The 13,368-nt window shown below is 37.0% G+C and overlaps 1 protein-coding gene across 1 annotated transcript; it reads right to left on the bottom strand.

Moving 5' to 3' along the window:
* Positions 1-10,456: 10,456 nt before the first annotated feature.
* Positions 10,457-13,368, bottom strand: LOC126828191 (uncharacterized WD repeat-containing protein alr3466). The gene has a single exon (XM_050557808.2). It carries the CDS (start codon positions 13,270-13,272, stop codon positions 10,882-10,884), a length of 2,391 nt encoding a protein of 796 aa, XP_050413765.1. The 5' UTR covers positions 13,273-13,368; the 3' UTR covers positions 10,457-10,881.

Genomic DNA, 13,368 nt, shown 5'->3' with positions numbered 1-13,368 from the left:
TTACATGTATATCTTTTTATTTAACATGATTACCCCACAGAAAACCCAGGTTATGGCAAAAAATTGGATAATCTGGATAATCAACTACATAAAAAAAAAACCAAACTCCCGATTACACAAGGACAATGGAACTTTTTGTCAAATATTGACAACGGTCCCAGACTTTGAAGACTAGGAGATTCTGGGTTACTGAAACTAACTGCCTTGAAGAATTCAAATGACTGTTGATTATCAACATTAGTAGCCTACTATATTTTGTTACTTGAACGTTCCCGCGTGCCAAATATACTATCTTGGTTGAAAAACATGAAGGTTTTTTTTTTGACAAAATGGGACTTTCGCGTTTAACGTAGGGAAGGGGCGTAACTGGTGTAAAATTTTTCAGGATCAGGAAACGATTATTCTCATCTGTATTCAGTAGTTAGTAGCACGTAAGTGCATAAATGCATGGGCTGACATGGCAAGCTTTTATATCGGCACAAGTTAACCAAAGCCGCTGCTTGTGTAAAAAAGAACCATAAGAAGAAACGTTTTGAAGTGTTCATGTAGGGGCATTTGATATCTGGTATTGAAATTTCTGAAGGGCAAGATGGCATAGATCACAACAAGATTTATGGCACTCCAGGATAATGTTGACCACATGCGCCTACCTCCTACATATACCTTCGTAAGTGCTCACTTACATGGATTCCTATGTTGGAGTGTAAATGCTCTCTGATCTTCAAGTTTTTGTACCCAGAGTAGTGTTTTGTTTTGTAGTACCGTTTTTGGCCTATGTCCTCTTCTTCCTCAGGGATTTCAATATGGAATGTATGGTAGCCTCTTGATTGTCAATGCCTCTCCATGAAAACTTCCAAATGTTTTTATACAACGATCGGCTCCTAAATACAGATGGGAATAGGCGAGTCTGATTCCTAAAATATGTTTTACCAAAATAACCCATTTGGCACAAGGAACACTGGGAGAAAAGATGACACTCAGCTGGTGTCTGGGCATGCGAACCCACCGATTCCATTATTGTGTAATCATTTTGCTGGTCGTGTAACTACGGCTTAATGTCACTGGATCATACAATCCCCTCGTCCTTAAAACCTGGTACAAACGAGAACACGTACATTCCGTCAGAAACACTTCAAATCTTCAAGCCACAGGCGACTGTTTGTGATCGCGGCGTAGTTCTCTACCACTCAAGAACTATCGTCGTTCGGTTGTCCTGTTCTCCACGGAATATTTCCTGCCACGAGAATGTACTGAAGATGCTGCTGTGAACCTTCCGCAGCTATTGACAGCGTAGTGATCTTTTACCCGAGAAATGAAATATGCAGGTGGAGGGCCCCCCCCCCCCCAATAATTTGGCCGCAAGTACTCTTTTCTCCAGGTTATTGCGGCCCCTGGACCCACGCCTATAAGGACCTAGGATGGAAGCCCCCCCCCCCCCCAATCAAGAATTGCTTCCGCCGGCCCTGATATGCATACCCCTAATCGTGTATCATATTTCACATTTCATTATCATGTCATATTCATATAAGATGATTTATTCTGTATAAATTATTGCATGAAACTTGTCCCTGGTCTAACACATAGGCTTTAGATCACAAGGGCTGTCATTGAGTTGAGTGGTGTGACAGCTTGTAGGTGACATGGTGCAGTGTTGTTTGTCCAACCTCATGGATTTTCTCAGTTCGCTCAAGCGAATTATTAAAGTAAAAATTGTACCATATGTTTGTCCCAAAATGATCTAGTTTGTGTTGAGTGGACCTTAACCCGATTTCTCTCTGTTAAGTCAAAATCATCCTTGCTAACGAATGAATGGAATATTTTATCTTTGTAAAGATGTCCCTAGATATGCATCACCATAATGTTAGTCTCATAATGACCTATTTTGTATCCAGTGAACCCTAAATCTTATTTTACTTTGTTTCTTTCATGTCTAAATCACCCTTGCTAACGACTAAATGGAATATATTAATTTGTAACGATGTCCATACATATAATATATTTTGTTTGGGGTATTAACAAACGCAACATTTTATCCCAATTTTTGGTGTTTTTAATTTACTTCTCCTGTTTTTATTTTGCCTGTTGCAATCATTAAATTTTATTTTTTATTTTGTTTATATAGTAGGAAGGTTGCTAGTTGTGGGTAACATTTAAATATTGTCCTAGTCCCTGCAAAGGGTGAGCTATAGCACCTCAAACTTTGGTTTTTATTGATATAATTTTCAGAGAGTGTTGGGTATCCGGCCAGTACCAAGGTATTCATTAGCAGTAGAAACTTAAAACACTGTGTGTAGGAGGCACCCGAGTGGTCCTACCAATGTCCAAAATTCTGTCTGTCCAAATCAATTATTGTCCGAATAGCAGATCATCCAAATTTGGGTCAAAAATTTCCTATTTTTTGCTTATTTTTGTATTAAAATATATTTTTTCCAATTTTCGATGTCAATCTAATATTATTTTGAGGGGGTGTATCTGGGTACTAACCCATCTGACAGAAAAAAATTGGTCCAAATCCCTGACCCAAGGTTCGTCACCCCCTGCATGGTGCTCTGGCGGACACACTCTTAATATGTACTCGGATTGATTATTTAACATCTAATTAAGGAAACAAAATAAAAATACCAACGCTAGATATTGTCTCGACTTGGTTTATACTTTCGATGGCCTACACTACATGAAGCTCTGACCGGTTGTAGCGATAGGTCGCGTCAGAGGTCACACGAGCGGCTTTTGACCCTATGACGTCAGACATTTGATTAACCAATCAGCATTGATGTTACTAGTGGGTTACCCACAATTCTGTGCAAAACACACCTAAAGCTCGCCGTAACAGACCGTTTCATTGGCTAATAGGTCACATCATTCAAAACACGTCAATGAAAACAACTCTTCCAGATCCTAGAACACGTCAATGATAACAACTCTTCCAGATCCTAGTTTTTAACTATAAAAACGAAACGAAATAGGATCTGTGTTTTAATCGGATTGGACTTAGATTCAGTCGGACTTGTGGACAACAAATTGGCGGCAGGCTTATTGCATAGCGAGCAGCATAGATCGATGAAATTTCAATTCCACATATCTTTGTAAATATTAAACGACACTGAACTATTTTGGACTGACATTCCTATTCGAGACTCATCTTTCACAATAATGTAGTTTGAAAGTGATTCCTATAGCTGAAATTGGCAACATTAAAAAAAAAAGCAGCTCCTTCCCAACGACCTATTTAGTTTAGACTATATGGTCAACACTTGCAGTAGGAAGGGGGTGGGGAGTATGAAATGCCCCCCCCCCCCCCGTATATTCCGATCAATCAGATTGTTCCAGCTGCATTCATCGGACATCAGAAATTATGATGATGAAAGAAATAATGATGATACCAGAAGCAAAAGGTCGCGCGATAGACACTGTTTATTACATTGATTTGATTTAGCTGACTAAATTTTAAACTTAGGTTGTTATAAACTTTGATAAGCCTAATCATTGAGAATACCCATAAAATGTGATATTCTAGAAAGGTAGCTACATGTAGTACTTAATCCTTGACCCCAACACTTATTCATCTGGAGGAAGAGAGAGAGAGAGAGAGAGAGAGAGAGATGGGGTTTAACGTCCACTCAATACAAACTGGACCATTTCGGGACTTACATATGGTTCAGTTTTATTTCAATAATTCCCTTGTGCGTATGGGTCTTTAGCAGTGGGAGGACCCGGAGAAAACCCATGTGCTTGGACGGGCTATACTACTGCTTATCACGTTGAAGCGGGGAATGTAAACCAAGCCACTTGACCACCCAACTCCCCTAGAAGGAAGGATTCAGTGCATGGTATACGCCATTATGATGCATTCCGTGTTTATAGAAATGGATATTTTTCATTGATTTCAAACAAATTGCCCTTACATTGTGTCCCGAAAGCAACAAATTCACATTCACCGTAATTTTTGTGTAAAATATTTATACAGTCTCTCTAAATTGTGTACATGTAAAATAATGACACGTATCATAATTAGTTCTATTTTATTAATTCAAAATGAATAAACTATAAGATACAAATAAATTTTAGAAATGTTAAACATACATTAATCTGCCTATTCCTGGTGTTTCTTTGGGCCTGAAATGTTATCTAAATTAATTAGACATTAATTAACTTATCCAGACCATAATCAACTCTCGATGGCATCGCTAGCCTCCCAGATGTCCGTTGGATTAAGTTCCGATTTCCTGTTCGACTTCCATTCAAAATTTAATCATATTAAATCATGAAATAGATAATCGAGACTATGTTTTATATCGTACTTATTTTAGTAATGATGATCGAGACTAGGCCGAAAATTCTATTGCTAAAATCTCGGTTCAGAGTGGATCAATTTGACTGAAATTTTCGGCAAATTCCTTTTACAATATCTAGTTTTTAACTATTATAGTGAGAACTGCTAGACATAATGTATCTTTAAAGAACGTTTAACAAGACCCAATTACAATAATAGCACAAAAAGGAGAGAGAGAGAGGGGGGGGGGGGGTAACGTCCACTCGACACAAACTATGTCATTTTGGGAATAACACATGGTTCAATTTTATTTCAATAATTCGCTTGCGCGTAGAGGTCTTTAGCAGTAGGAGAACACCGGGGACCCGGCGAAAACCCACGAGATTGGAGAGGCGACCCTACTCAATTGTCACGTACAACCGGGAATCTAACCACGCCAGTTGCACAAAAAAACTAAAGTCACAAACCCACACACACTATAACACAACCACAAGCGCATCCAAGGTATCAACGCACCCACCCAACCACTCACACACACACACACACACAGCAAACAAACTCAACTATTCAGAAACACACATCACACAGATAAATCACTTATAAGGTACACAAAAGTAAGCATTTGTTCACTTGCATTAAAAGGTTTGTTACATTCTTTGTTTCAGTTTCATATGTCAACAAACTATTTCCAACAAAGAGATGTCAGAAATGAAAAACAGCCAAGCTCCAAGCTGAGCGAACTAAATAATTGTATTCTAGGTCTTTAAAGCTTGATAATTGCAAATATCCTACTTGATCATGTTTTTATATAATAAAGGATATTATGGTTAATATATCTCATGACATTTATGTAGTTGGCATTAGGTTGTATGTATAAAAACTACAAAGGCCTCGAAACATGAAATAGATAGATACATTTTATGTATACTTATAAATGACCAGCCAAGCGGAGCGATGAGAACAACTTTATTAAAAAAATAATTACATTTTTATCTTACAGGTGATCGGGCCACGCCTGGAATCTCATTTAAATAGAGATATTGTATGTTTATACAGCGTTGACAAATATTGCTAATTTTGGATGTTAATTCGGGCGAATTTTCCATTTTCAATGACACCCTCGCACCTCCGGTAAAGTCTAAAAGTTAGAGCCAATAGCAGATTTCGCTAAGGTCGAAAGATGTAAACAGGGCTAGGGCACGTGATTGTTGACCAGATTGTGGGTTAGGGGTAGGGGTAGGCTTAGCGCTAGCCCTGTTCACATCTCATGATCTTTGACCAAATTTGCAGTTGGCCATATTTTTTTTTAGACCTAACCCGTTCTCAAACAATTGCGTAACTGGGTCCCTAGCTTTCATTAATGATAAACAAAAACTCTTAATCACTGATTATATGAAATCTGTGAATTAAATGTTTGATTTACAATCAAATTTTAAAAAATAATTGTAATCGTTGATGAAGAGAAATTCTAGTCAAAGATTAGCTAATCTGACTTTTGAGAATGTCAAACTTAGTCAACTACTAATCTCTAACTAGCTAATTACTTATTAGACCTAATCACCTATTATTTTAGACATTGTTCGAAAATATGGGCTTAAGTGTTTAAAATTTTAATCAATTTAGATTGCCGAAAAATTGATGAAACAAATAATGATGGATTCCCAAAAAACTTTGTGTAATGCAGAGTGGCTCTAAACAAAAAAGCATAAAGTCAGGTCAGTATAAATTCGTTGTATTCTAGTAAAATAAAGTAAACGGTTTTATAATCACGTAAATTGTCTCTAATGCACTGAAATGTATGCAATAGAAAGTTACTACCGTACCATACTTCTCGCAGTGTTTCGTTTGATTAGACCTAATCCCACTTAACACTGCTGTAATGAAACAAATGTCTGTTCCAAATTATGACTGGTCAATAGTCCGATTAACCAATAGCTAACTGCGTAACAATATCATTACGCTTTAAACAGAGCTCCAAATTGGACCAATGTTTACATAACGTTACGTCATGACTCACGAAATGTTTTACGGCCAATTAACCAGTACATAGCAGAACAATTACCAATTGCGTGACAAACGAGGCTATCAAACGGCTACAATGTAAACAATACTGTTTGGAGACGAACAATACTTTCAACGTTTTTAATACCTTAAATCACTGTCCAAAGTTTTAGGGAAGACCCCAGATTAAACGAAGTGTTGCCATGTTGATGTACTTGGGAGAGGTTTGATTGAACGGGAAGAATAGACACACTCCCTCGAAAGCTTAAGTAATTGAAGTATCAGAAGTCAATCCAGAGAGGGATTTCTCGGGCCATTGCTTCAGGAATATGCTACCGTAATAGACACACTCCCTCGAAAGCTTAAGTAATTGAAGTATCAGAAGTCAATCCAGAGAGGGATTTCTCGGGCCATTGCTTCAGGAATATGCTACCGTAATGGAGTCGAGCATTTAATTTTTCCAAAAAGATGTGTTCATTTATTTTTTCCACCTATCTAACCGTAAAATGTGATTGTCTTATAATAGGCAACAGTTTCTATTAATTACTTTAAAAAATTCTCGCCCTATTGCTCAATTTGTGAAATGAAATAAAATGAAATGGTGTTTACGGTTCTACTTTTATGCACCGATTGGTCTAATAATGAAGACGGGCATATGAAATGTAAGGTTCAATGATGGAAATTCTACACGGAATGCGTCGTTACGGCTTGCTCTTATTTCGAATTCCTACTGTCACTGATTATTTTACGTGCACGACAACCTTTAAACTGTTGGAATTTGCAAATTGTATTTCGGCCACTGAAGACCCTCTTTCCCAGTTACCACGATACTGATATGCATGTTAGATGGGGGAGAGCAGCAAGTAGATGTCCCTCCCCACTCGGTTAATCCACAGTACTGCTGCACTGCAGCAAACTGGAAATTGTTTGGTGGACAAAGCAAAATGTTACAAGGTTAATCTGCCATAAACAAGTTGTATTGTGAATGTTGTGGGTGGTTGCATGGAAAGCATGTGCAAAAGAAGTCACGTGTTATCAAAGTTGATTAAATGTAGATTGTCATGTTGAAGTTTATTTTACTCAGATCCGTTCAACTTATCCGCTGATACCCGACAGCACACAAAAGTTCTAAGTCTGGTATTGTCAAGAGAATGGAAGCTTTTAAACACACTTTTAGTAAAATGGTTCATTCAAATCGATATGGTAATTATAGATTAATTGTAAATCTGTGTGTTTTATTTTTCACTGAGGGAGAAAGAGATTATTATAAGTGCATGTTGTGTAAGGCCTAACCAATCGCAAAACTTGGACATTTCAGTTTCAGAGTTGATGGTCATCAGTCCTGTCTGTCTGTCCAATCACCAGACTTTTGATTTGTTAACTTTGATCCTCTCAATCTTGATCAAATTGTACATAAATTAGCTATATGCACACAAGATCCCATCAGCATATGGAAATTGTTCCCGTTTCGAGATAAAAGTGAGCACAAAAAATCCTGCAATCCAATTGCATTTCTGGTGATGCAAACCATGCCCAAAATTGAGTTAACTGTCTAAAATAATCATGGCAGTATCTGTTGTATTGATGAAAGTGAATATATAAATTTAATGTTGATCAAGGGTGTATGATTTGTGATTTTAAGGCTAGGTCCAACACGGTAAATTAAAGGGGCATTATGTAAGATTAGATAAAGAGCTGACAGTTCTTGCTATAATAGTTAACCAGCGGCTGCCAGGCAGGATACGCCCACATTTTCGAGAGATGGATACAGAACAAGCTAAAAAGAAAGTGATTTTTCCTTCAATCAAGGGCAATAATTCATGAAGTTACAATTCGATATGTGCAAATATCGACAGGAACCAAAATCTTGGGGTTATAAACATGCATTTCAAGTTTCATCAAAATCGGATTAAAATTGTGACCTCTACAGGGTCCACAACCTTTGATATACCATATTTTTACACTATTCGCATACAAGCCGCGGCCATTTTGTCCAACAGTTTTGGTCCGATTTCACGAAATTCGAACTCGACCTTCATTACGGTGTAGCAGTGATATAATCAAACGGTTTTTTTAAATCGGGGGTGGGGTGGGGGATGTCTGAATGATAAGCATGTGCGCGCTGTATCATAAAGTCTGTCATTGAGTCAACTGGCATGGTTTCGAATACCCGGTTGTACATGACAAGAGTAGGGTCGCCTGTCCAACCACGTGGGTTTTCTCCGGGTCCTCCGGTTTCCTCCCTCTTCTAAAGACCCCTACACGCAAGCGAATTATTGAAATAAAATTGAACCATATGTTTGTCCCGAAATGACCTAGTTTGTGTCGCGTGGATGCTAAACCCAATTTCTCTCTCTTTTTAAATCGGATAATAATGTGACCTCAGGGGAACCACAGGCTAAAATTGGCGATTTCACGTACAATCTGGGACCATAATTCAGGAAGTTAAGATCTGATATGTGCAAATATCAAAAGGAACTAAGATCTTTGGGTTATAAACATGCATGTCAAGTTTCATCAAAATCGGTTCAAAATTGTGACCTCTATAGGGTCCACAAGCTACAAATGTGATTTTTCGTACAATCAGGGGCCATAATCCATGAAGTTTCGATCTGATACATGCCAATATCGAAAGCAGTCGAGATCTTTTGGAGATAAACATATATTTCAAGTTTCGTCAAAATCGGATAAGAATTGTGACCTGTAGCGTCCACAAACAATTGTGGACGGACGTCCAGACGACAATATATGTTCACATGAAAATGTGGGTATATAAAAAAATAGATAGTGAAATGGGAATATGTTGAAAATTTCAGTCAATTACTTCACACTGAGCCTATTTATCGTCATTACAATAACAGGGTAGCCTCGATTGTCACTGCTACCGTAGTTACGATAAAGTCACAATTATCCATTTTTATTGTAAATCATCAACCGCAGATCAGATTTAAATCTGTTGAAAATCTAGACATAATGGCATTGAGAGTTGGTTATGGTTTTGTTAAGTTAAAAATGTCTATTCATTTATATTAATAAACATACATTATGCAAGAGCTAAATCTGCCTATTACAGATCTTTCTTTAGGCCTCAAATGTAAATCTAAATTATTAATTAGACATTAATTAACTTATTCAGACCATAATCAACTCTCGATGTCATCGCTAGCCTGCAATATATACTGGATTAGGATCTGATCTGCTGCTCTACGTTCATTCATGATTTGTAATAATCCATGGTGGTCAGACTAGATTTCGGAGGGGGGGGATGGCCGAATGGTTAGCACATACGCGCTGTATCATAAGGTCTGTTATTGAGTCAACTGGCGTGGTTTCGACAAGGAGTAAGGTCGCCTGTCCAACCTCGTTGGTTTTCTCCAGGTCCTTCGGTTCCCCCCCCCCCACACTGCTAAAGAACCCTACGCGCCAGAGAATTATTGAAATAAAAATTGAAAATGGGTTAGTCCCTAAATGACCTAGTTTGTGTAGAGTGGACATAAACCCCAATTCTCTCTCTCTCTCTCACTATAGATTTCTGTTGGACAGCCTTGTCCTTCATCCTTTTAAAAAAATCAACTTCTGTTTGTGAAATTTGCTATGAATGCTGTTAAAGTTACAATTCCATATTTTCTAAGAAAGTCAAAACATAATTATTTCTATGTCTTTTGCTCAATAGGTTGTCAACTCACTATTATACGATCATAGGTTATCTTTCTCACACTTAAAAATCTTCACACCGGAAATAATAACACAATTACCTCCCTTGTTTTCCTATTCCCCACCATGGAATAGCTATCTTCAAACGTTTGAATTTGAAGTTGAAAATGATATTTTTGCCAATTTCTCAACTGGCAAGTGAATTATAGGATTAAGTGGATTATTCTTTAACAAGGTAGGACTGTTTATAGATACCATCTATTTTAGGGCTTTATTTTAATACATTTTAAAAATATAACTTAAAAATATGAAATTGTAACTTTAAGATGGCCCGTATTCAAATAATGTTGTTTGGCTCCATTTGAGCAGTCAAGGCAAATGTTACTTCTAGTTTATCCAATCAAAGTCCATGGATCGGGATAAGTAGGGTGCATATTTAAACATTTTTAATCGACTTGAAACCACACTGCTGGCCATTAAATGTAGAATAACACTGGTATAACAATTCAATTAATACATTAAGATTGATTAACTACTAAACTTAACTTTATTATAAATATATATAAATACAGGTATTCTTTAAATAAATTTACTTATATCACAGTAATTTGATATCTACATATAAATATATTTCTAGATTATGATAGACTAGAGTAGTAATAAATAATCCTAACTTACATAATATTTGTTTAAATTAAATCTTGCCCAATTCAGAAATGAACTTGGGAATTTGTATCGTATTCTAAAAATTGGTTCTGGCTTGGTTTTTTTTATTTTTCAGTCCAGTCCGTATAATCTTTTATACAATTTTTTTTTTCAATAGGTTTGTTTAGCACTCCTAAAATATTGTTTATGAATACAGTAATATTATGCACCATATTTATTTGGCCAATATATACAAGTTCTTAGAAATCGTTTTTTTGTAACTTGGATGATTTCTGAAACATAGATATTTATTCGTCTTCTTCAATGACAAGTGTTTCTTCTGCCACTACTTCATCTTCTGTTTCTTCCACTTCATGATCTAGATCTTCGGTAACAGTCTCCAAGACAATTCCTTGTTTCCCTGTTCCAGCTTTGTTTCTATTTGGTAATTTCCAAGCATTCCACACTCTGATTGTCTTATCCCATGATGAGGAGACATACTGACTTCGTTCAGCAATGTGTATTATACTACGAACAGCATCTCCATGACCAATATTTGTTTGCACTAATCGGTAAAACTCTGGTTCGTAAACCCTAATGATGCTTTGTATCCCTGCTATAATACTGCCATGTATTTTATCTATGCATAAACAGCATACACCTCCCTGAACTGATAAAATCTGCTCACACTCATTAAAACCTTCACTACTCCATATTCTTACTGTGCCATCCTCGGATCCTGTCACCCATTTATTACGAATGGAATTCCACTTCACAACAGTTACTTCCCCTTCATGACCTTGTAAAGTGTTTACTAAGGTCATTCTAGAGCCATTGGTGGAGAATTTTCGAATGTACACCATTTTATCACTAGATGAATAAGCAATTTCATTGGTTTTTGGGGAATAGGTCAAATCGAGAATAATGCCATCAGAAGCCAATTCAAGATTTTCAAAAGACCTTTGGGTGTTGCGAAATGTATCGTGAAGCTGATTTGTTTCTAAGTCCCAGATACATATTCTTCGATCCCAACCAGCACTAACCACATAAGTGCCCTTTTGTCCGTGATCCCTACCAACGCACACCATACTTGTTACACAGCTCATATGTTCCGAAAACACAGCTTTACAGATAAACCCGGCAACACGATTTGTCACAGAATCACTTGTTTCTTTAGAAGTTTGATTTTTAGGATGAATTTCGGAATCAATGTCTAACAACACAGAGTAGCGATGAACTAGATTGTCAATATCCTGTGGTTTCATGTTTTTCAGAACGAGGACTGCTGCTTCATCAAACCCCCATACATAAATATTACTATCTTCTGATGCTGCTAATATGTAGTCTAGTCTTTCAATAAATAATATTTTAAGAATGGTGGTATTAGGGTGCTTATGGGAAGACAGGGGTGGGATATTGGACTTATTAAATGCATAGTGACTGGTTATGACTTTTTCTTTGGACTGATTGTATTGATTTTGTTCACTTGCAGTTGAACCTGGTGTGGATACTCGTTCATTCTCATTCTTTACATTTCTGGATGATTTGGCACTACCATTTCTCTTTTTCTTGAGAATTGAGTCACTCAGTTGACATGTCTCTTTACTGTACATGAAATGGTTTGATTGCATTCTCTCCCATTTTATTATGGCCCCCTCACTGTCGCCACTAAATATCAGCAAGGGAACTTTTTTTGTGTAACAAAGACTCTCCAATGGTGCCTTACATTTCAAAGCAGTTATACATCCTGAAGAGTTATACTTCCACACAATTAAATGTCGTCTACTTGTTGTGGCAACACATTGGTTTAACTCTGGAAAAAATTTCAGTATCTGTAAATGATATTTTTCCTCTTCTTGGTTTTGAAAAGTTCCGATAAAATCTGAAACATTGTCTCCTGATTTTGGATCAAACAAGCTAGCATACGAAGTTCCACCTGCAACCCATACTATTTTGTTCCTGGGAATGTAACAAATGCCAGAAACAGTTGATATAAAGTTGTCAAGTTTATGAACAAATTTTCCATCGACAGACCAAATCTTGACACTCTTATCAAAGGAACCAGTTAAGATCCAAGTGTTATTTTCGTTATCTCTGGCCAATAATAAACATGAAATTCCTGCATCGTGAGCTTGGTGATTGATAAAAATGGGTTCTAAACTATTATCTCCTGTATATGAAGAATCGTAGATAACCATTTTTTGATCATAACCAGCAGAATATATCCTAGATTCGTTACAAATAATATTTCGAACTATGTCAGTATGTTCACTGGCAATATACAGTGGTTTCGTATTAATCACATGACCGCATTCTTTTCCCTCATCTAGCATGTACACCCGAATACCACCATTCACTCCACACACTAGTTGATGCCGCCTTGGATTGATTGCCATGCAGTATACAGGAAGTCCTATATGAACTTTATCATACACCCCACCACCTGATCCCCATGCCACAATAAATCCATCATTAGCAGAAGAGAAGACCAGTTTTGGTTCTAACCAATATAGAAAATCAGTCACCCATCCTTTATGTTCAAGAGAAGTCAATAATAATTTTCCAGTTTCTGATTCCCAGCATTTTATTAAGCCATCTTCACATCCCATCAATATTTCTCGGCGGACCGGGTTGTAACCAATGGCAGTTATTGCTCTTGTGTGCGTTTCGCGAATAACGTATTGCTTTTCCATCGCCATTTTGTTCTTCCATTGAAATATACACCAATATTGTAAAGTTAATTAAGCTCAAAACATAAACCGATTGAGGTCTTGTGGAAAAGGGGTGCTTTTTTA

The sequence above is a fragment of the Patella vulgata genome, chromosome 7, assembly GCF_932274485.2.
Source record: "Patella vulgata chromosome 7, xgPatVulg1.2, whole genome shotgun sequence".
NCBI lineage: Eukaryota > Metazoa > Mollusca > Gastropoda > Patellidae > Patella > Patella vulgata.
This window is presented reverse-complemented; position numbering and strand designations above follow the sequence as displayed.

Coding starts and splice junctions, on each gene's coding strand:
- LOC126828191 (XM_050557808.2), bottom strand. CDS start 13,272: ATGGCGATGGAAAAGCAATACGTTATTCGCGAAACGCACACAAGAGCA.